We start from the raw sequence: 24,961 nt of genomic DNA, 5'->3' as shown, positions 1-24,961 counted from the left end.
TTTATTTTTTGAAGTCTGGAATAAGGGACATAAGAATCCAGAGAATTTTGAAGAGAATTTGTTTTCCATCAATTCAAAATCTTATGAAAAGGTGTGTATTTCTCCGATGTCCAGATATCACATATTTAGTATGGAGAATCTGACTGACTATATTTGCTAATATCTTTCCCCCCGACCCTCCAACATTTGTATTCTTAGAAAAGCAAAGCAGCAAAAGTAGGAAGAGGGTATTAAGACCCAATTCACCCAAACTATAACAGGGTGGTTCCCAGGGAAAGGGGGAGGTTCCAGTTCCTGTCCCACCCAAGGGAAGTTGGGGCTGAGTGGGGAGGAGAAGAAGCTGGAGAGACTGGAAAAGGGAGAAGCAGGAGAGAGAGCAAGAAGACCAGGAGCAGGCACAAGGAGACATGTGAAGAAGCTGCACTTGGTTCTTGGTCCTGGACTGGTTGAGACAGCTGTGGGTGAGAGACCTGTCGGGAGGTTAGCGATGGCAGCTTTGATTTTGGTTTGTTCTTTTCCGTCCAGACTTGTCTGGCTCTTTCTTTTTTTTTTTTTAAATAAATTTTATTTTTATATTCCCATACAATTGCAACCCCCTTATTTTGACCCTAATCCCTGCCCTCCCCGCCCCCCACCCCCCATAGAGTGTCTCTGGTTCATAGTTTTTTGTTGATTTTGATTTTCACTTTCTTATAGTTATTCATTTTCCTGGTCCCTTATTTAAGTTTTCTAGATTCCTGCTATGAGTGAGACCATCCAGTATTTTTCTTTTTCTTTCTGGCTTATTTCGCTGAGCATGATCCCTTCCAGCGCCATCCATGTTGCTGCAAATTGCATGTGTTTATCTTTTTTGATTGCTGAGTAATATTCCATGGTGTATATGTACCACATCTTCTTGATCCAGTCATCTATTTTTGGGCATTTGGGTTGTTTCCAAAGCTTAGCTATTGTAAACAGTGCTGCTATAAACATAGGGGTGCAGGTGCTCTTTGGAATTGATGTTTCTGTGTCCTTTGGGTAAATACCTAGGAGTGGAATTGCTGGATCATATGGAAGCTCTATGTTTAGTAGGTCCAGAAATGTCCACACAGCTCTCCATAGTGGTTGGACCAGTTTGCACTCCCACCAACAGTGCAGGACAGTTCCTTTTTTCTCCACATCCTCGTGTCTGGCTCTTTCTGCCCCTTTCCAATGGGTCCCCACCAGAAGGTGCCTTAGACTTGTGGCAGGCTTTCAGGCCTCAGTGGTCCTGCTTTGGGCCAACCCTCTTTGGCTGGGCATTTACCCTTAAGGGGATGGGTAACTTCGGGTGCTTGATTTGGAAACTATTCTTCCCCTTTTCTGCATTGCACACTAGTTGTATTAAAGTTCTTTTCCATGTAAAGGCCTTACACACTAGAGTATGTTTTGTCTTAATGTGGTAGATGGCAGAATCTATTTAGAGCATACACATTTGGGGGTTCTAAGGGTTCTCTCTGCCCTGTAACATAACTTAAGTTCTGAAAGTTTAATTCTACTCTAGATTTACACTGCTGATAATGGGAAAGTTACTTGGATTCCCTTTTGGTACACATCACCCTTTGCTTGCACTTTGGAACAAGAGTTTGTATTGAGCAAGGTTTCCTGGGAATATTCTGAGACTAAGAAAACAAAGGAGGTGATATGCACATGATGGGATTGTGCGAGCTACATCAATAGGTTCGAGCTACATCAACAGGTTCGTGTGTGTAGCACAGCACTTCTGGGATGGCCACATACTGAGAGAGAGCCTGCCGAGTCCAAACCCAAGGTAAAGAAACAAATTACTCTCTCTTCAGCACCTTTACTCTCTACCTGCCGCCCCCCTCCACCTCTCCCTCAGGAAAAAGCAAATGTGGGATCTTCCCTTTAAACTTTTGGTTTTCAGCATCCTCTCGGAAGCTGTGGTTGTGCTTTCAAAACACAAGGTACAGACATACAATATTTTCTTGTTTTCCTTCTCAAAATATTTGAGAACAATGGGGATAAGTTGAGAAAAATGGTTAAATGAGAAAGAGATAAGAGGGGAAGTCTTAAGAAGATTGAAGAAGTTTGTGTCATTTTAAGGGATTTGGTGTCTAAATGGGAAAGCCATCCACTGCTTTCTTTTTCCTCCTTTCCCTGGCTCTAGGTGTTCACAAGATCCTGGCTTCATAGGGGATGAAACCAATCTGACACGATTGGCGAAGTCTGCACACATCTTAACCAAGAGCCAGTTGCTATTATCCCAAAAAACAAATGACTGCTCGGGCTGATTTTTTAAAGAGCACAAAGTCAATTTCATTCTTTACTCTTAAACATAATTCTGTTCTTTATAGCTAGATATGCCTCTTTTTAAAAGCTGTCTAGAAGTTTACTGCTCCTTCATCCAGGCTAGATATAGTTTCTGAAGTAAGCATGCATGACTCAGGGCTGGAACTTTTCCAGATGTAGCAATGCAAAACGTCCCCTGTGATCTTGGTTGGGTTAATAAACAAACCCATCCCAGAAAGGAAGACAGATTCAGAGTCTTTCCTGTGAAGAGGTAGGACAAAAATGTTGGGACAGAGACTTTATTCCCTCTCCCCAATATTCTTATCAATTACTTCTTAACTTTAATTCAGAAATCCCCCTCAGTCATGTAAGCAAGATTTGATATTACACTGACTTCATCAAATGATCACCCAGGTAAGGAGTACAAGATAACTTCAACTGGTCTCATGATCTCGTAAAGAACAAGTGAATAATCTACCAGCCTTATGCTAGCTTGTAAAAATCAGTTGCTAACGTTTTGAAACTTATGGAGAAATTAGGTAGCTGTATTCAAGATGGCATTATCATGCCAATTACTTTTTCTATTCAGTCATTGTTTGCTACTCATTCCAACTTCAAATCCACACTTCCTTAGTCTCAGCTCTTCATTATTTAGGTATATAAGGACCATATGTGCAAAACAGAACATGTGTACTTCCCCAGGTATAAAGGACCTACAGGATCACATATACTTCGGCCTCTTCTATTACACCGTTTTGGGCAAACGGAAAAAAAAAAACAAAACTATTGTTGTCCTTAGTCAATAAGCATGCTAATTCCCTGTCATGTCCTAAAACAGACTTTCTACCCATTCACTGGAAGGAGGCCCTTTATCTATTCATTCTGTCTCAGCTTCCTGGAAACAAAGAAATACACTTAGAGTCTGACTTTCCTCACCTACATTAGAATGACTCTTCCCGTGTCTATGTCCATGATGTCATGGACACGGCAGCTACTGGGGTCACCAGGAACATTGCCTGTGCTCATGTGGCTGGACCTTCCCTGGGAAGTTTCTCCCATAACTCCCATGAGAACCCACTCTTCTGGTTTTTCTCTCTTGATTTATCATTACTCCCTCTCATATCCTTTCACATTCCCCTTCTTCTTAAATGTCAGTGTGCCCAGATTTTTCTATAACCATTTCTCTTCCTTTTCAGGTCCCACCCTGGGGTCCTTACTGAGGCTGCAGCTCAATTACCCAGCCCTGTTAGCCAAGCTCCTCTCTGGAGTCCTACCTTCCCTCCTGTGACATTTTGACTAAAATATTTAGTGAACTTGCAACAGTTCTTTGCAACCCCAACCTTTCTACCCTATCCCAAAATATCTGCTTGTCCAAATTCTATTTCTCAAAATGTTTCCTTCTTGAGGACTTTAGTAAATCTCCATTTCTTCTGAATTTCCTGTTTGCTTTATCTGTTCTTCTCTGACAGAATCATATGGAGTAGAAAGTCGAAGTAAGAAACTTAAATTCAAATTCCCCTTCCTATGCTATGTGAACTTAAACAAATCTTAAATTCTTTGAGCTTTAGATTCCATAATTTAAATCAGTCTCAACATCAATTTAAATTAAAGCTTTAAATCAGGACTAACTGTAAATTAGGAGTAATAATTCTAATGCTCTCAACTTTTTTGAGAAAATTAATATAAGGTACAAGTAACAGTTACTGAACTCTCCAAGCAAAACCTTTAATACATCTCATTTAAATTTTACAATAATCTGACAGTTGTGAGCACTTATCTGATTATCAGGCAACACCGATGTTAGAGGTTAAGGTTGGAGCTTTGAATCTATACCCCTGCTGAGACCTTGACCTTGCTGGAATTGATTTTCCACATCTATAAAATGGGAATACAAAGGCTCTGGTTTAGAGGTCACTCAGGGTTGAATGCCACAATGCATAAAATGTTATGCCGCTCAATGCTTTGCCCACAGGAAGGGTTCAGTAAACCATAAGGACCTTGTTGGTGATGTTGAGGGTTAATTTATAAGGGATCCTGTGGGAGGGCAGAGACACAAGTGTGTGTTTATTCCAGTGGATATATTCACCCTTACATGAGGGCTTGTATGTGTATGTCCTAAAAGCTATGACAGATATAAAGACAATTTTGCTCCCATGGAACTAATAGTCCAGTTTGAAAGAAAATAAACAAAATTAATCACTAGTCTGTGGGCCAAATCCAGCCTCCTGCCTATTTCTGTAAGCAAGTTTTAGTGCCACACAGCCATGCCCGTCTGTTTAGGTATTGCCTCTGGCTGCTCTTATGCTACAAAGGCAGAGTTGAAGATAGGGACAGAGACCATATGATCTGAATACTTGAAAATATTTACCACTGGCCCTTTATAGAAAACATTTGCTCCCTCCTGAAATTAATGACTAATAAATTGAAACGAGCATTAGAAGAAATCAGTGTGTAAAATCTGAGAGAATGAAATGAGGTAGCCAGTGAAATCACACACAGATTTGTCAACTACAGAAAAGGGCCTGAATTTTGTGCTAATTCCCCTTGGGAGGTTTTTGTTCTACTTCTGTAGTTGTACTATATTGCAGACATATTGATTTGAGGTATGTGTGTGGTATGTATGTTTATAGTAAAATAAAAATGACACAGATGACTATATAGAATGTAAATACACATGTTAATAAACTGTTATAAAATAAGCACCACCTAGGTTAAGAAATCCAATGGCAGCACCTCAGAAGTCTCCCACATCCTCATACCAATCAGCCTCCTACACCCTTAATCACTTTCTTCATAATGTTCTTTCCATCACTATTTTTTTATAGCCTCGTTATCCAATTTTATAATCCTAACTTAGAGTTACCTGGTTTTGATGAACTCTGCTGTCTTTGTGTAACCCGCAAGACAACAAATAAATTTCTACTTCTATGATCTACAGGGACATACGCATGTGTGTGCCAGGCAATATATAAGGAAGATAGTTACAGTTTTGTTTGCAACATCCCCAAACTGGAGACAATACACATTTCCATCAACAACAGAATGGATAAATTAATTATGGCACAGGCATAGAGTATTATAGATAAATGAAAGTGAATGAAATACCATGACTGCAATAAACTTAAATACACAATGCTGATAAGTGAATCCTAAAACATAACTCTAAGCTTTGGAGGATTTTCAGTTGGAAAGTAACATGTAATATGATCCAATTTATCTATTTCTTAAATGTTGCTGTGAATGATGTGCTGAAAGCTGCACCTGTGGGGGAAGAGTAGAAGTGGAGAGCTGTAAAGAGGCTCCAACATCATTCCATGGAAGCCCTGTCTGTGAGTGGAATCAGGGCAATGGCAATGGTGGAGGAGAGAAGAGGCCTGTGAGATGCACTGAAGACACAGAACTGACATGACTTGCTGAGGGGCTGGAGATGAGTGATAAGAAAGGGGGGGTTACATATAATCACAGATTTTGGTTTAGATGATGGAGCCATTTATTGAGATGGAGAAGGGTGGAAGAAACCGTTTTGGAGGGGTATGTTTAAAACATGACTGATTCGGGCCTCCCCGGTGGTGCAGTGGTTTGAGCGCTGGGTTGCGAAGCTGCCCGCAGCCTCTGCAGCACTGGTTCGATCCCAGGCAGCTCCCCGGCCACCAGCAAGGGTCCCACATGGAGCGCAGACCTCTCCTGCCGCCCGCTGCTCCCCTCAACAGTGTACTTTGGTCCTTCTTCCTATTCTGCTCCCCGCTCTGGCTCTGGTGAATTCTTTCACCCTCCCGCACTTCTGACTATACCCAGTGATTGTATAAATAAATAAAATAAATAAATTAAAAAAAAATCTTTAAAAAAAAAAAACATGACCGATTCAAGTATCTGTGAGAATCTAAATGGAAATGTCAAGCACATGACTGAGTAAGTGGACAATGTGGAGGAACAGGTGACATTTCCTATGAAAAATATACTTAGCTTTTGCAAGTTGTACTTAGGGGAGAGTTTCATCAAAACCTCCCTATTCTACTACGCTGTGGGTGGAGTGGTAGTGCAGATAAAACCATGCAACAATTCCAGTTCCAGAGACTGAATAGCAGAAATAACAGCCCATGTCCCAGTCCAAATTTTATGTTTAACTTGAAATTCTTCTAAGCTCACTAAATCTTCTTTGAGACACAGATATTCCTTGGGAATCATTATAAAGCTGTTTTTCAATTTAATACATGGCCCAGAATTGTCTCTGAGGAGGGGTTTAAGGGAAGGAAAAGGAATAGCACGAACATTTTCTCTATCCTACCTGCTCTTAGAACCTGTGAAATTACCCATTCCTTAAGCCTCCCTCTACTGACCAAAGGTGTACTGTGTGCCAGGCACTCTACTGGGCTCTGAGGATACACCAGAAATTAAGGTTTGATCTCTGCTTCTGGTATTTAGAAGTTATTTTGACTTTATTGCTGAGAGTTGCATGCAATTATGTAATGTCTGTTTGAAAAACATTGTAAGAAGAGAAATATTAGGTGCAAGGCTAGATATTATTTGCTAAATAATAAATTTCAGGCAAAGGACAATTTCTGCATAACAACAACCATCCCTTGGACCACCTAGGGACTGGTCTCCAATGGGAGATCTAATAGTTAATAATAGTCTGATTTATTTATTTGGATGATAAGGATACTAGGATAGGAGGCATTTAACGAAAGAGGGCCTAATAGGTATTTTCCTGATATCCAACTTCATGTTGTCCAAAGAAATTTCTTCTACTTTTTTGAGTTTCAAATTGTGCCAAATTCTACTTATTCTTTCCTAATTGAGAATACTCGGATGCATATTAAAAATACTTGTTTTATGTTCTTAAAAATCAATTCAAAATTATGCCAATATTTATTTGGTTTTGCATCTTGGTCTGCATATCTCCTTTGTCAAAATGGACAGAAAAAGCTATAATATTTCTACTAAAGCTTCCTCAAAGTCTTTAAAAAAAATAACTGTTATTACTCGTGGTAGTTTCCAATAGCATGATTTGCTCTTTCCCCTAAACACAAATTATTTAGAAGGTTTCTTGGGTTCTGTATATAGCAGCCCTTTGAATAATGTCATTTCATTCAACATCCTTTCATTATAACATTGATGAGAAAAAAATACCAATACCTGGCTGAGGCTAATGTCTGTGTGGAGTTTGTACATTCTCTCCATTCTGTCTGGATTTTCTTTGGGTACTCTGATATCCACCCACATCACAAAGATGTGCATGTCAGACTCATTGGTATGTGTAAATTGTCCCAGTCTGTGTGTGTGTGTGTGTGTGTGTGCGCGTGCGCGCGCACACGTGCCTTGCAATAGAAGGACATTCTGTCTAGGCTTGCTTCCTCCCTTGTGCCTGAACTGCTGGGATAGGGACATGGGCTACTTGCAATCTTGAACCGGAATAAGCAGGTTGGAAAGTGAATAGATATAAATGAATGTTTAATATTAGCAGTATTTTGGATCTATATTCAGAAGTTTGCTGATGTTTTTGTAACCAGAAGTATGCCACAGATTAACTCTTATTTCTATCAATTGGCTTCATTATATAGCATTTTGCTTAAAGTTACAGTTCCAAAAACTTGTTAATGAGGACTTAGTGCGTAAAAAAAAAAAAAAAAAAAAAAAAAACAGGTTGGAGTAGCTATGAAAGAGCAGATCTTTGCTTGCAGACTCTCAGGTCTATGCTCTTGTCTCATCCTGCCACTAACCTGGCTGGGCAAGTCATTCAATATTTGGGCTTCACTTCCTCAGCAGCATAATGGAGAGCACAGCTGCAAGCCCCTGATCCAGCCTTTCAGTTCTTTGAAATCTGGATTTTAATTTGCTGTGGCTTCCATTGGCCACTCAATCTTGTACCTAGGTAAGTATGACTCTCCTCACCCCTCAGATCTCTCTAATGGAACATCTAATAAAATCTTAATGTTTTGTCATATCTCAAACCTATAACATTCTAGAACTATTTGTACCATATATGAACCTAGCATCTCACATTTTCTTTTAATATCCAGTGTCTGCATCTGTTCCTGAAAGGGATTTTACAGCCTTATCAAATTGGTAAGTAGCTAAGAATTAGACAATTCTTCACAGCAAGAGCTTCTCTCACCCAGAGCAGCTTTATGGTTTTGGCTTTTCTGATTTCATTTTAGACCTCATTATGTCCTAGCCATGGTTCTTTAAATCTGTGATACGCCAACCCACTAAAATTCTGCAAGTAAAATAACATTTTACACATTTTTAAAAATTTACAAAATACATTGCATAGGAATTTATGATTTAAAATTAGTGTTGAATGAAAGGCAACTATGAAATCCCCTGGAAGGGGGAAATAACTAAAAACAACTTGAACCTGAATCTCAATTTCCTTCTGTCTTTCCTTTATTTGGGTCCATTCCCTTTTTCCTTTATCTCCCTTCCTTCTCTCCTTTCTTACTCTTTCTCTTCCTTTTCCTCTTCCCCATCTTTCTACCCTCCCTCTTCTCTCTCTGTTTTCTTTTTCTAATTACAAACTGAACCACAAAATTTAAGAATCTAACCAACATTAGAATCAATGTTAATTTTGCATATATGCTAATTTTAAATACATGTAACATGTTTTTGGGGAAAGAGGACAGTACAAGACTAAGCTAAGTGTATGGGTCTTGCCAGTCACTAGCTCTGTCTACCCCCTTTAGTGTGTGTGAACTTAAAATCCTGACTTAGATAAGGCTGCATTATCCCCCTTTCTTCTAGGGCTTTGCTTTGCTAATACTTCAACCTTTGCTCTACTCTAACTTACGTCCATTGTTACCCTACGTCTTTAATAGATAACACTGTCTAGACTTGTTTTCCTTAATTATTTTTTTGAGAAATTAATCCAGACATTCTTTCACCTATGCCAATTTCTTACCAAACCAATGACAAAGAGGAAAAAACCAACGGAAAGAGATGCTATTCTTAGCACGATTTCCTTAATATTTACTCAATTTCCTAATTCAGTATTAAAATTATATTTTCCCATATTACAGACTCATTCTTTTTTTTCTTTAGAAAAATGGGAAGGGTATATTACTTATTATTTTTATTTGCTTGTAAAAACTGCTGATATCTGAGCACCTTAAGATTCACTGCGATGACCTTCTGTTAGCTCTGAGAGAGAGATAGTCACAACATGCTGTGGGGTCAAGCAAATAAACATCTGCTCTAATCCTGAAATAGGCAGCATAAAATCCACCTAAATTGGCAGAGCCCTGGCAAGATTATCAGGCAAAGGAGTCAGAAATACTATCATTAAAATTGTAGAGGTTCCTTTAAAATAAAAATTTCAAAATGATTTGTTTTGGGGTTTGGAGTAATATTAGAAATGGTTGTTTATGCAGCAGACAAGGAAGTAATATGTCAATGTGGCTTACTGGAACACATGGAAACAAAATACTGGGACACTGACTGACAGCAATATTAACAAGTCAAATTAAATACATGCTATACCCTTGAAAAAAAATCTTCTTCCATATGGATCTTACTATTTCCCATGAACAGAGCAATAGCCCTGCTACACTGTACTCTGATCAGACTCCACCTAGAGTACTGTGCTCAGTTCCAGCCAGTTCACTTCAGAGGGATACACACTGAAATGCACATGGAGACTGACTGTGATGGTGAGGAAGGAACTGGCAATAATAAGATGCCTGGAGAAGAATCTGATCATGGAGCAATCTGAGAAGTGTTTTTGACACATTGAACTGATCATCACATCCTTCCAAACCAATTCTTTGGAAAGATGTGGAGGCAGATTTTTTTCTAAATAGTGTCAAGTATTTCAGCTGGAGCCAATGAGTGGAAGTGATAGAATGTTCAGTAAAATGAAGAATTTTCCACGTAGACATTGTTGATAATGGAATCGGCAGTTTGGGTGTTAGGTAACTTCCATCACTGAGGCATTGGGGCAAAGAACCCCCTAAACAGCACCAAATGGTAATTTTTCAGGTTGAGTGACTTAAGCAACCCCTTCCAACATTAAATTCTACAACATTATGAGATCAAAGGTCACTTGACTCCAACAGACCCTGGACACACAGAGAAAGTAAAGGCTAATGAATTTAAAGAAAGAGGGAAACAGAATTAAAATATGCTTTTCAAATTCCCAAGGTGAGATAAATTTAAAGGATATATTGTCATTTCTAGTTAAATAGATCAATTTTCTTCAATGTAGAAATTCAAAATTTCTCCTTTTTTGAAATTATTGGGTTACTCACTTATATAAGGCTATCATATAGTCCATTCAAACTTGGCCTCTCATCAATGCAGATATTTTTGGAAATTTTGTTAAGATCTAGCAAATTTCATGTCTATGATTATCATATTATATTTCATAATTTCATTTTAAAAACAATTTTGAATCATGTTATACATATATACACTTGCATTTGAGAACACTTTTTTAATCTTCTGCACATAGGAAATTGCTCTAAAAATGTATCAGATGGCATTGAAATATAATATGACAGTAAGGTATAGAGCTCTTAAAATGCTAAAGATGATACAAATATTATCCATTTGGGGATAAACAGAGGTTAACATATAGTTGATGTTTTAGAGAAAAAGAAAAATGATAACTAGAAGCTTTCAACATTTATCAAAACAACATTTCCAAACAGTAAACAGGTCCTCCCAGGTCCCTAATTGATCACCCAGGTCTTAGCTTTTCTAGATGTGAAGTCCCCAGATAAAACACACTTACAGTAGGCAGTCTTTGGACACTGAAAAATTTAAGGCACTTTGGATCAGGTAGGTTTCCCCTTATTTACATTGTAGTGAAATTTGTGCAAATTAAAGAAGGAAGCAATAATTAAAATAGGAAAGATTACCTAAAGGCAGAGAAAAGCTAGCAATATGAAGCCTGATCCAGGAGCAAAATGCTACATATGAGATGGCAAATGGTAGGAGAATAAGGGACAGTGTAGTTTTGGAGAGTCTGGTCATGCAAGAAAGTATAAATATAAATTCTATCATAGTAAACATTTCATTATTTCATAAAATTCCCCAATTTGCCATCTTTATAATATTTATTCACTGTAAAAATGTTAGTTTTCCAGTGAACTCTCACATGTCATTCCTTCATTTATCTATATATCATGATGTGTTCAAATGTATTGAATTTTAAAAAGACAGAACACAAATAGATTTTTTAAGCTCATGAAGGAGAGCTACAATTACTTAACTTTGATCTTTCATGAAATTAATATTGAAAACTTGTATTTTGAAAGCAGTTTCGTTCAGGTTGAGCTTTCATTTTTATATCAAGATCAAAAGCTGCTTTTACTACAAAGAATAAATCTTATAATGGGCATTTAATCAGTTACTTTTAAGGATACTTTTTCTTTTTTTAAAAAAGATATTTTGGCTATATTAATAATCAGTTTTCCTTTGTCAGATATTCAGATTATGTAAAACAAGAAAAACATCAATTTTCTGCTTTACAGATATACATAGAAAGAAAATAATCCAGATAATTAGTGACATATTTTCAAGTTGGAAAATGGGTGGGAAGAGAGGGGATTTAAAGAGACTAAAAGGAGACAACCAGTAACACCAAATACACATTGTTTAAATGATACAGAGATTAATAATCTCAAGATAAGATGAAAAGTTAGTAACTCAAGGAAGTGTTACATTCCAAAGATAAGAAATGGAAGATAAGCTGGTAGTTAAGTCCCATCACAATAAGAATTTGCAAATACCTTCTTCAACATCTGAGATATATTCGCCATCACTGAGCATTTCAGGGGCATTGGCTTTACGAACTGCATGATTCAAGTGGACAATATAAGTGGTGAAAAATGCAATACTTGATACCAAACAAAACATTTTAATGCTTCTAAAACAATTTTGCAATGAACTTTCTTCAGGAAAAAAAAGTCACTCTATTACTATGAACTCAGAACATTTTCATACCTTCATCATCAGACATATCAAGAACTTCATTCATTGTTTCTGGAACATTCATTTTGTGCTTCTCTGTGATAGTCTAGTAGTGAAAAAAAAAAAGCAGTCAATTTAGTGCAAGCAGAATTACATTTCAATGAGAAAATAATGCAATCTCTATAAATTAAACATTAGACATTTTGGGACTTAGGTGTTGAGTATCTTAAGGCCCCCACATATAAAATGACATCAAAATTGTCTTCACCATATATACAGCAGAACAAATTCTTTATAACAAAGCACACCAGCTGACAAGATTTAAGTCAAGATTTAAAACCTAAAATGCTTTTTCAAAGGAAAGAGCAATCACTTTCACTCCTCTGCTACACTTTCTCAGTGTCTATTGAAGTTGCCACCCCATTCCATTAAAAGTCTTGAGCAAAAAGAAGCCAAATGAATGGCAAACAGTATGTCTTTGATAGTACAGTACACATATTCTGTCTTCTCCTATTGTCTGTGTATTTCAATTCCTAGAATAAAAGGAAACATTAAGTTGCCTATATTATTCTTATAACTAAATATTTTAGAGGTAATACAGTCACAAGATCATTTTAACCTCCACAAAAATTAAAGAACAGTGAGTGTATCATAGATCAAAGGCCCCAGTGAATCTTTTACTTCCTCATTGATAGCATTTTATCCATATAAATTACAGCCTTAAAAAAACAAACAAACAACAACAAAAAAAAAACTGGCAACACTCCATGTTAGAAAATCTTCTTATTCTCATTCTCTTTTCTTTTTTTTTTTTAATAGAGGCATGTTTTATTTATTTATTTATTTGTTTGTTTTGTTTGTACATGCACTGGGTACAATCAGAAGCGCGGGAGGGTGAGAGAATTCACCAGAGCCAGAGCAGGGAGCAGAGCAGGCAGAAGGACCAAAGTACACTGCTGAGGGGAGCAGCGGGCGGCAGGAGAGGTCTGCGCGCCATGTGGGACCCTCCTCTAGTGGCCGGGGAGCAGCCGGGGATCGTACCGGCGCTGCAGAGGCTGCGGGCAGCTTCGCAACCCAGCGCTCAACCACTGCGCCACCAGGGAGGCCCTCATTCTCTTTTCTTTGGAGGAAAGTCCTATCAGCCCACACTTAAGCAGTGGTGAATTATGTTCTACCTCTTTGAGGATGAAGTATTTTCATAAATTATTTGGAATTATTTTCACTGAGAAATCTGTCTTCCCCATTTATGCAGTTATTTATTTATAGCAGTATGGAGGCATGGATACTTATTTTTAACTTTGTATTATAGTTTCAAAACTACTTTATTTATTTATTTTTGCTCAAATTGTCCCAGCTTTGGCTACTGGGAGCTCTTTTACATCATTCTCGTGTTCCTTTAACATATCCCCGTCATTTTGTGAGTGGTGTTTATTTGTTCACTTATTTATGGGGAACAGAGCATTTCCTTACTTTTTGGCACTACAAAATGGTCTGGACTCCTCTCGTATATTTTTTATACAAGTCAGTTCTAGCTTCAGCCCTTTCTCCCAGGAGCCCAGGTTCCCTTCATTAGGGAGTGGTATCATAGTAGGGGTGTTCTGCTTGTTGCTTCTTAAGGAACTGAGCATTTTAAACAATATAAGGTGAACTGTTTAATTTGTATCTTTGAATATCAGCTTCTCCACACAGTTTCCTATGCCACTACAATGGCAATGTTATTAACTACCGTAACACATGCTGTACTCATATGGAAGATACATTCTTCTGGTGAAGATTTTTGAGAAAACAGTCATCATGGCATCTGGGACCCTAGTAATTTCCTATGTAAAACTTCATTGTGGAAGCGGTTTAGTCAGCTTGACACCACAGACGCCAACCTGCATTACATCAGACCTCTTATAAACTAGATCACATGCAGCTGTGAAAAGGAGCTAACAAGGTGGTGTCTCAGTTTGAAACAAGTTCTCAAATACCAGAGTGCTAGACTAAATCTTTAGGGACTTGGATGGATCTTTCTCCTTCAATGTGAGAACTTCATTGGGTGGAAAGCACATTTCCTTCATGAAGCAAACTGGGACCTTCCCTTTCAGCATGAGTCCTGTCTTCTGTAGAAAGTCACTAACCTAGTCAGTAGATGGCAGAGAGTGAAATGACACTGCTTCTATACACCTTCTGTCTTTCACAGGGAACTAGGCCTTGAAGCCCTTCTATTTCAGTAGATTTCTTGAGGATATAACTTTATTTCCTCTGTATGTAACTTCACTTTCTCCTAGGCCTTTTTTGGGTTGTTGTTATCAAAGACACATTTTGCACTGCCTGGTGGGTGATAAAGACATTTACAATCAATCTACTAAGATTTTTATTTGTCAGACTATTAGGCAAGTCTCAATTCTCTAACATTGAAACAGAAGTTCTATAATACAATTTTTGCAGTGAATTCAAAACTTTTATAGTGTGTGACTCTTGGTCATTTTTGAATACTTGTTCTTTCCTTGCCCACATGAGTTCTCTATAAAATTAAGATAATAAGCATTATTTGTTGAAACTCTTATAAAGACTTTAAAAACAGATTTTAAGATAACGAAATACTCCAGAGGTGTATGAACACCACATGTGGGAATTTATCTCTTAGCAAGTGCTATTCTCGAACTAGGAAGGTGTTTGGGTTGATAACCATTGCTCTAATCCATTAAAACTATTTTCTTTTTCATGAATTATAAAACTTCTCCCTTGTGATAAGCAGGCTTATTATTTAATTTCTAAAAGCCTGTACATAGCCAAATAATTCAACCTGCTGGGTGCTGCAGAACCTCTCCGCCCATGTTTTTATATAAAGCATTGTGCATACAAAGTGTTTGCAGATGCTAACTACGCTTTCCTTCATGTTGGAAGGTGGCAAACGAGAAAAGGAGGCAGAGCTGATAATTCCAAATGTTTCAGAGTCCTACATTTACAATGCACAGAGTCAGTCTCAGGCCTGTTGAGTCATGCAGTCAGGAATAACTCATATGTAGTTCAGTATCTGTTCCTAATTCCAAAGTAACCAAATTCGGATACAGTTCAAAGGCAGTAGATGGGTTTATAAAGGAAGAATTCATCCTAGAGATGGCAGCTTGTAAAAATGTATCTGATGCTCTTCCTTTCTGGTAAAGTTTTACCAGAACACCCAGAAGGATTTACTTTAAATATTAATAAAACAATCGATTGTTTTTCCTATGCAAACTCCAATAAGTGAATGGAGGAGTGAGACTGGATGCAAAAATTAATTTTGACCCTATTTCTAATATGTTACTTTTATAACAATATAAGATGTATTTCTACAATCATGTTAATGTATACATTATCATTTATGAGTTACTAATTTTAGAGAACCAACTTTGAGTTTTCACCTTTCTTATAATGCCAAAGGATGCTAAAGCTTTTCTGTCTTCATTTATTTCATGAAAAAAATTTATATCAAATTAAATAAAAATGCATTTGACTTTCTGTGGAACCTGAAACTCCATAACTACTTGTGTAGATGTTTAAAAGGTATTTTTACTGTTCTGAAATTTTCTTTATTTCGGAAATGAGAATTTTGCTATGCTGGCTGCCAGAAATGAGGTGACAGCATTGGAAACATGGGATGTGGTCTGAGAAAGGAGAGAAGGAAGCTCATTTCTCAAGAGCTGGGGGATCCACTACTTACTGTCGTAGTCATGATCTCTTCAGTCACAACCTTTAGGGTGTCAACCACTGAGATGTAGCCAAGTCGCCGGGCAATGGCTAGGGCAGTGTTCCCATTCTGGCAAGAGGAAAATAAGCGCAAGGAATTAGCACATGTCAGTGCCTGTATGTCTGTACCCGTTTCGCCTGTTCAAAAGGTAGGGTGTCTCCTCAGTCACATCCCCTGTCACATACTGTTTGACTGGAGACCTACCTTGCAAAAAACCCACCTAACCTGTTCTGCTCACACAGCAGAGACTGGGCTGAGGCTACACAGGGGAATCCAAAAAACTTTTAAAAGGTCAAGGAAATCAAGGAAACAAACATGCATTTATTTCTTATATATGTACGCCCTACTGAGTGTTAATGCACTCAGTAGTGTTTAAATGTGAAATGCTAATCACATCTGTCTCTGAACAGCTCATGACAATATAGTGATAATACTTTTCTGTTCATTCTACCAAAGGATCTGTTTATGTCTATTAGCAAAAGCAAGCAAGCAATAGTGGTGCACAATGAGAAATGTAAGGTGGCACTGGTGTCCAGTCTACACCTTCTCTCTTCCCCGAGTTGGCTTCTTGTTCTTACCACAGTGAGCTCATTGGGGGAGGCGTTGTTCTGGAGCAAGACATTGATGATGTGCGTATGTCCCTGTTGAGCTGCTTGATGTAGTGGCGTGTACCCATTCTGCAGAAGGGACATGGAAGGACTCTTACTTTCTTGGACACAAAATGAATGATTTTGGTAGGTACAAAGGAGAAAGGAATTTACCTTTGTTTTGGCATTGACTTTTGCAGAGTGCTGAAGCAGGAAATTAACTATCTTGATGTTTCCATAATGGCAGCCCACATGGAGTGGTGTGTATCCCATCTGTAATATTGTTTTTAAAAGAAATATCATTAGCATACTTTTAATAAGAGTGATGCTAAACGGTAACAAGAATGTTATTTAACCTTGCTTCTTGAGCTGGTAAGTTTTTTTCCCTTATAACAACAACAAAAACACCCTTGATTATTGATAATTCTCAGGGGGTAGGTGTAAATAACAATATTATTTCACATGCAAATAATTACTTAATTTCCCAAAGTGCTCTCTCTCCAACAGCTATTTTATTCTAATAATACATTTTTCAGGACAAAAAGGAGCAACAGAGGGAGTAATAGATAGCCCAGGCAGACAGATCCTGTGACTTGTCAAGGAGTCAGAAGATTGCTCTATGGGCAGACTTGGACTAGAATTTATTGAACACTATACTTTATGTATAAAATGTATAAAATGAGGTTAAATGATATAATTATGGGTGAATGAATATACAAAGTTGCACATTTCTAAAGAAAGGCTTTTATCTTGCTGAAAATACCTAAGCAAAATAAAGAATATAAGCAAAACTCACTCTGGTTTTGATGTCTACTCTGTCTTTTTTACCTGGCTAATTCCTCAGGATACAGAGAATGAAGAGTTATGTTTTTGAATAGATAAAATAAGTTTCATATGAACAGTTCATAAAATTAGCATTGGAAGAAAATGTTCAGAGAAAGATTAATATGAAGTTGTATCTTCGATGACACAAAACATCCATTTTTCTTACCTGAGTTTGAAGTCATGGTGTTATATCAGATTAGTCAGGTTTTTTTTTTTCCCATTATGACATGAGCTATTTTTGGTGGAGAAAGAGATGCTAGCAACCACATATACTACAAGGAATTTATCAAGTGAGTGATGGTCCAATAACCCTTAATTTATCTCTATTCATGGACTATGTCAAAATATAGCTAGAGGTCACAAATAACTGACAAATTTTTCCATATTTGTTTTTTCAGTTGGTCACAAAAACTAAGGCAAGAACAAGCCTCCACTCTTTGCCCTTGGAGGACAGGTCTATTGTAACAGTATCAGTGGTGTTAGAACAGGGGGCTGTGGCTCTGTGGCTAGGATAAGGTATCCAGGCCATTAAAAATAAAGCCTTGGGATACTACAACCAGATTTTGATTTCCCTTACACAGATGGACATATGAAATACTGTGCATAATGGATAGGATGGTAGATATTTTTCTCCTATAAAATTGTACTTGCTTCTATTTAGGAGTCACCCAATGACACTTCAGGCATATTCTTTGTATGTACCTTTGTCTGGGCATCCACATGGGCCCCTTGGTTTACGAGGACCTCGGCCACATTCACTCTGTCTTCTTGAGCAGCCAAATGGAGTGGGGTCAGGCCACTCTGCAAAAGATTCAAAATACAGTCATTTTTCTAAGAGAGAGAATGTGGCACACATAAGCATATTTTGAAGCATAACTTATGAATTCTAGAAAAATGAGCTTAGAATTTCTATGTGAAAACATGTATAGAATAAGTTTATATGCCAGCACATCAGCGTTGTTATCTGCAGGCTAAAAAAATTCAGACATCCTCAAATGAGAAGGGCCTGGACTGAACCTGTATACTCGTCACAGACAGCAATTACCAAGGTTTTCCTACATGTGCTTTACCCAGCCCTATTTTCCTTCGTTTTGTGTATGTGTGTGGAAATATCTTAAAGCAAATCCCAGATATTATATCATTTTCCTCCTACTTCAATACTAATTTTTAAAAAATACCTTTAACAAAATTATGCAGGAAATTTAATACGTTACCAATGGCATTAGCTTAGCAGAAGATATTAAAATTAAAATTGCTTACAAAGTGAGTGTTGACATATTTTCTCCATTGAATAGTAATACCTAGCAAATACTAATATTGACAAATATTTTCTGTATATTGCTCTGGATAAGATGGCCTATGAAGTCTATTGTGAATGCTCGGAGAATTTCCAGGCCATTGACGTGGTAGAGGGGTTTAACAAGACTGAACTTTTAAAACTGACTCTATCACAGAATATATAGGTCATGTGGTTGTTTTCATGGCCAAAAAAAAAAAAAAATCACTAAGACTCTTTTCTGGATTAAAAATCCTCTGTAGTTGTATTTTTTCCATAAATAATTATTTACAAGAAAGTGAGTTGATTTGAGTGCTTCCAGATTCTCCTTTCATCCATTATGAGCACAGAATTTAATATCTTCTGTTCTGGAGCCTTCTCTACCCCCAACCCCCTTCTGTCCCCGGTTAGCATCTGTACAATGAAAGCATCAGGCTGAACTGCTTGTCAGAGGAAAGGAGCGATTCAAATGCAGCATCAGGAAGCCTACGGGGCCCTTTAGATGCCAAACATGACTTATTTAGGGGTTGCTATTCTGCCAAACAAATTATAGGACTCAGGAAGAGTCATTTTGCTCATGACTTTTAAATAGTGTTTATAAAATTTTAGAGGAAGCTCACTTACACTGAATACGAGGAAATATGAAAGAGGGACTGATACAGTCACTTGAAATCCAAGAAAAATAAGCCAGTGCCAAAACTGGCACCACCCAAACACTGACACAATCATAGAACAATGTTCCATGTTCTGCTTTTGAGAAAACAAACATTTTCAGCCATAAAATTTAGCAGAAATGGCAGATTCCCCTATTCTAAGTTTGTGACTTTTTAAAATGCTGAAGATACGTTGCTGGTTCTCAGCAAAGACCGGGAAATATATTGTGGCATGTGCTCCTGTCTGCATTCATGCTGCCCCCATGGTGACCCACTCCACCAATGGCTCAGAGTCACTTGCAACTTTCCAGATCTCCTCTCTCCTTGCTTCACAAAGGGTCTCCTTGCCACTTTTTTTGTTTAAAGATTTATTTATTTTACACAAGAACTGGGGTACGGCCAGATGTGTGGGAGGGTGAGAGAATTCACCAGAGACAGAGTGGAGAACAGAACAGGCAGACTGACAAAATACACTGCTGAGGGGAGCAGTGGGCGCAACAGGAGAGGTCTGCCACACCATGTGGGGACCCTCGCCAGCTGGGATGGAACCAGAGCTGCAGAGGCTGCAGACAGCTTCACAGCGCTGTGCTCAACCAACTATGCCACCAGGGGAGGTCCCTCCTTGTCACATTTATGTGCACACCTTGATGAGCTCAACTCTATCAGGAACATCATAAGCCTGCATTTAAACACTGTTTTCTTCTCTTCCTCTAACCACTGTGAACTTATTCAGACAAATATTGTATCTTTAACCTTTATATAATCAGGATATAGTATCTAGCATTTAAACCATTTGCTGATGATTGAATCAGAGGAAAAAGCAAGTATCTTTTAGGCAAAACTGGATAAATTAAAAAGAAAATTTTATTTTTGAATTCATGACTTTGATATAAAAGATTTTTGAAAACAAATGTGATGCTTGAAACAGCCCTGTTGGAGTTCAGAACTTGTCTGTTAATCTTTTATGGGGTTTCAACCTTGCTCATTTAAAAATTGGCATTTAGGGGCCTCCTTGGTGGTGCAAGGGGTTAAGGCCAACCTATGAAGCATGAGTTTGATTTCCCGGCCAGCCGGGGAGGTGACCCACATGGCATGGCAGACCTCTCCTGACTCGCCTGCTGCTCCCCTCAGCAGTGTATTTCAGTTAGTCTGCCTGTTCTGCTCCCCACTCTTTCTCTGCTGGATCCTCTCACCGCCCTCCCCCCCACATCTCTGGCCTGTACCCCAGTTCTTGTATGCATAAATCTTTTAAAAAATGGCATTTACTTGAAAATAGCAAAATCACAACTACCTCAGAACAGTAACAGTTTTGCCCAAAATTCTGTTAGCTGTGTTGAGAAATACAACTAGCTATAATCTGCAAATTCCATGTGGGGAAACAATAACTTCAAGAGGAAAATTAAATCGTCAAAGCATTTCAGCAGTAACTTAGGATGGCGGGGTCTTTTGCTAAAAACTACTTAGAACTTCTGGTAAGAAATAAATTAAAGCAATGAAGTGTTTAGTTCAACATAAATTTTCATGAAACATAAATCTTTCCATTAATATTTACTTTTTAACAAGGAAACTAAGTCTAGTGCTAAATGGGAAGGTGGATAGGCAGGTGGGAGGAATAAAAGGACAGTACCTGTTCTTTAAAACCCGTTAACTCAAGAACTGATTACAAAACTATCAGAATTCCTTATCAAATCATAAAGTTCTGTTGGTTGTTTTTCATACAGGGCTTATTTGATATATTATAGGAAATAACAATTGAGAAAGGGTGCAAAGATGTATAGTTTCTACTGGATAGTCTCTAGGTTCTGTGAAGTTCTTGAACATTCCTTAAGTACAACATAATAGTGGGAAGACAGCTAATCTACTGTTAAAGTTCTTTGGAAGTATCTCTGCCTGTGTATACTTTATTCAGATAGTGGTTTGAAATGTCCAGGTTTCCCTGGTTTACTATGTGTGTCTTTTGGTCCTCAGAATTCCCTTGCTAATGTACAGTCTTCCAAAACAAACCCTGAGAATTTTTTTCTAAACTATTTCAGCCTAAAAAATTCTATGTTTCTAAAGTGAACTCAAGGTTAGATTATAAGCAGTAGATTGGAGGATTTTAAAGAAAAAAAAAAGTGTCATTCATTCTATACTTTGGTATCAAAGCCACTGAAAGTGTACCTTGAAAAAAATTGTCTGTGAGAATTAATGACATATATTATTCTGAGCTTACAAGAGAAAATAGAGTTTAATGGTTGGGGTGCCAGAATGTTCTTTAATTAGGGGAGCACACTGAACTTAACTCTTCTACCTCATTAAGACAAGTTGAATTTTGCAGTAATAATTAGACTGGCTTATACATTTGTGTATGAACAAAATTCAAAAATGGACTCAGTCCATTTTTATAACTATTTGAAATGGTTTTGTGATTCTCATTTTTAATGCTGCAACTTCTATTTCTAGAAAGGATGATTAAAAGGAAACATTCAAGAAAATCAAATTGGCATAGCAGGAAAAATGTGCTCACTTTGAAAGGATTTTCAAGATATCCAAATTGAAAAGAACAGTTTTTCTGGCTTCTTATGTATATCTCTTAGTCTACAGAATTTGCCAAATTCTGGAGAATTCAGTTTAGGACAAAATAACCTTTATTCAAAATGGTGAATAGTTCAAAATTAATGCAACTTTTTTTTTTAATATTTAGAAGGCACTGAATGTTATCTCGTTTGTGCTCATGACATCTCTGTTAAGTAAATATTCTTGTCTTTGTTTACTAGAGGATGACCCTGAGGCTCAGAGGACTCACATAGTCACGTCTATTTAAGAATCAAACTTTGGACAAAAACTCTCAGTGACTCCAAGCTACAGGCCACATGTGTTAAAAATATTTAAGTTATTTACTGTCACCATAAAATCATTACTATATTGAAACTACTCCAAAATCTGAGCTAAAGCTGAGAAATGTCACAGCTGTGCCATTACCAACTGGTAGAGAAACTAAGTGTCAGGGAATTGGGGTTATCAAGAATTCAGGGGAATATTACAGGGGGCTACCCTCTAGTGAAAGATGTAGAGAGATCTCACTTGTGTTAGGGAGAAATTTTAGGCTCACATATTAATGCGTAGTTCAACAAATCCAGATTCTATAGTACATGTAACAGGAGGTTGTAACATCATTAACATGTCTCTGATCAATTATGGAGTAGATCTTCACTTTGTGTAACAATATTCTGGTTGTTTCTTCACTGATAATGGAAATATCAAGTTTAGGGCAAGAGAGTATGAAGAATATCAAGAACAAAGTTCCAATTTTCTTGGAAATGCTAATTTATAAGCAAGGACAACACATGTAAGCTATCAACCTTTCCAATCTATTTAATAAAATACTCTAAATTTCTGTTATTAAGATGAAATCTCTGAAGCCAGTTTCTTTTTTTAATTATTTTTTATTTTTATATTAATTTAAATTTTTTTTCTATCATTGTTCATTTTTAAACAATATTTGCTTCCCCCACCCCCTCAAGTGTAGTCCCCACAGAGTTTCCTTCACCAATGCACCCGTGCACCATCAGCGTAAAAAAATAACAGTACAAAACACAACAAAGCAAAAACAGGCACAGGGGACTGAGGTGATGGTGCACAGGTGCATTGGTGAAGCCACACTGTTTCTAATCTCTCTTTATAACCTAGGACTTAAAAACTGAATCAGTCAAGGAGTTGGTACCCTAAAATGTTTGAGGAATGAATCAACATGATAGAATTTACAACTTCTTACTTGGCTGTTTGCTGAGGTAATAATGATGCTAGGTGAATGAACATTTTAACAAAACTTCATGTTTTTGATTTTTTCCCAGTTAATTCTTTTTTTAAAGTTGAAGTGTTACTGATTTATATGGAACATTATTTACATTTCAGGTGTTCAGCCTTTAAAATCAACATCTGTGGAGCCTGGGACTTCCTCTTGTGGATGAGGCCAGTGGAGCCAGAAATAAAACCACCGGCTAAACCCAGGATCTGACAAGATGGCTGGGTGGCCCTGAATGATTATTAAGGAAAGCCAGCATTTTTTGGCAGAACCGGTTCCAGGCATCAAAGCAGAACCAGATGAAAGCAGCACCCATCATTAAGGTGGTCATTGCTGGCTCCAGGATAGCCCTTTTGAGGGAAGGACTTTTCAACTTGAACTATGCCTTCCAGAAGAATAGCCAATGGCAGTTCCAAAAGTATGTTTCATAACCAAAATTTATCACATTAATGTAGACAAGTTGGGAAGAATATGTTTAGATATTTTGAAAGATAAGCGGTCTTCAGCACTGCAGATCCATGCAGTTCTGTTATCGATCCAGGCTTTGTTAAGTGCTCCCAACCCAGATGATCCATTAACAGATGATGTCGTGAGCACTGGGAGACCAGAGAAGCCCAGGCTGCTGAAACCGCTAGAGCATGGACTAGGCTGCATGCCATGAATATTTAAATTGATCTCATCATAAAGTGAGCATCACTTCTGTTCTGCCAGACTTCTTCATTTTTTGTTGCATTTAATGGACACAGCCTTATCAACATTACAGAATAAAAGCCCAGACCTCTTGTTCTTTGGTGATGAAATGCACATTAGCAAATCTATGCCTGTCTTGATTCCTTGTTGCAAAGCATGAGCAGAGGCGACTAGTATCATCTGGATTGTTGTGAAATGTTTAAAAGCAGTGGACCCTCCTCTCTGCTTTGCTTTATGCTCCCATTATGGTTTGAGCACTGTGAATGAAGTTTTTGTCAGGGTTAGCTGCAGGATTGTGGGCGATGTTTATTATTTTTTGAGGGAGTAGTTTTATTTTAATTTTATGGACTCCCTTCCCCCCTTTTTACAGTGATTTAATTGCATTGGTAAAAGCAGCTAACCAGTTCTTTAGAATGTCCTCTCTAGCCAAGTCTAACTTTATATAGATGCTGTAGATGGACAAGCTTGAATGAACCAAAATGGGAACATTAAACAAACCTCACAGCCCTCACTAATAACACGGTGACCTAGCTGTCAAGTATAGAATCCTCCCTTCAAGAAAAAGCTCAAGACCACTTTCTATGGCTTGTCAGGAAACTTCTGTAAATCTTATGGTTCAGTAAAATATTTTTCGCTATTCTAAAGAAAGAATGAAATAAAATCAGCAGCTGTATATACTACCTTGTGTTCGCCACCAGAATTCTGGTTTCCACGTATCACCATGCAGTTGACCCCTTTCACCTTATTTCCTATCACCTTTCCCCTTCCTTCTGTTAAATACTGTTTTGTTCTTACTGTCTAAAAGTTTTTACAAAACTTCATGGTTTCAGAAAAATTGCTGTGGACTTCACTTTTATAGGTATATGTTGCTTAACTGTTTGATTCTGGAATTATGGACCAGCCATTGTCTGACATTTTTTTTTCACGTTTCAAGATATTAATTAGTGTAAACCCCAACCCAATACACCAACGTGGTTTTGTGCATGTAGGGAATTATTTCCTGGTTAAATGGAAAATGCTATGGATGGCTTCTGCAAGGCTTTTATTTTAAGCAGCTTAATAAGGAAATATTCCATTTAGAAGTCTGGACCCCTTCTTCCTTCAGTTCGCTGTCATCTACATTCACTAAGTAGAACTTGTACTGCTTACTGGGACCCAGTTTGTTCCAAGGTTCTGGGTTATTCTTTCTGTCCCAATTAACATCTGGATTGGACAAACCCAGGTGCATGACACACAGCTCTGTTCCAGTAC

The 24,961-nt window shown here is 37.7% G+C and overlaps 1 protein-coding gene and 1 pseudogene across 4 annotated transcripts in view; one reads left to right on the top strand and one right to left on the bottom strand.

Moving 5' to 3' along the window:
- Nucleotides 1-24,961, bottom strand: part of ANK3 (ankyrin 3) — a 322,189-nt gene that overhangs the window by 101,296 nt on the left and 195,932 nt on the right. For all 4 annotated transcript variants that reach the window (XM_054690069.1, XM_054690067.1, XM_054690068.1 and 1 more), the window contains exons 18-23: nt 18,010-18,108; nt 16,657-16,755; nt 16,474-16,572; nt 15,869-15,964; nt 12,214-12,286; nt 12,000-12,062 (exon numbers count right to left, since the gene is read on the bottom strand). In XM_054690069.1, the coding sequence (XP_054546044.1) occupies nt 12,000-12,062; nt 12,214-12,286; nt 15,869-15,964; nt 16,474-16,572; nt 16,657-16,755; nt 18,010-18,108 (529 nt within the window). The remainder of the gene's footprint in view (nt 1-11,999; nt 12,063-12,213; nt 12,287-15,868; nt 15,965-16,473; nt 16,573-16,656; nt 16,756-18,009; nt 18,109-24,961) is intronic.
- On the top strand, nt 23,238-23,689 carry LOC119234069 (ubiquitin-conjugating enzyme E2 N-like; annotated as a pseudogene).

Source organism: Talpa occidentalis, unplaced genomic scaffold (assembly GCF_014898055.3).
Source record: "Talpa occidentalis isolate TD23 unplaced genomic scaffold, MPIMG_talOcc4v2.1 talOcc4.8, whole genome shotgun sequence".
In the NCBI taxonomy this organism is placed as follows: domain Eukaryota; kingdom Metazoa; phylum Chordata; class Mammalia; order Eulipotyphla; family Talpidae; genus Talpa; species Talpa occidentalis.
This window is presented reverse-complemented; position numbering and strand designations above follow the sequence as displayed.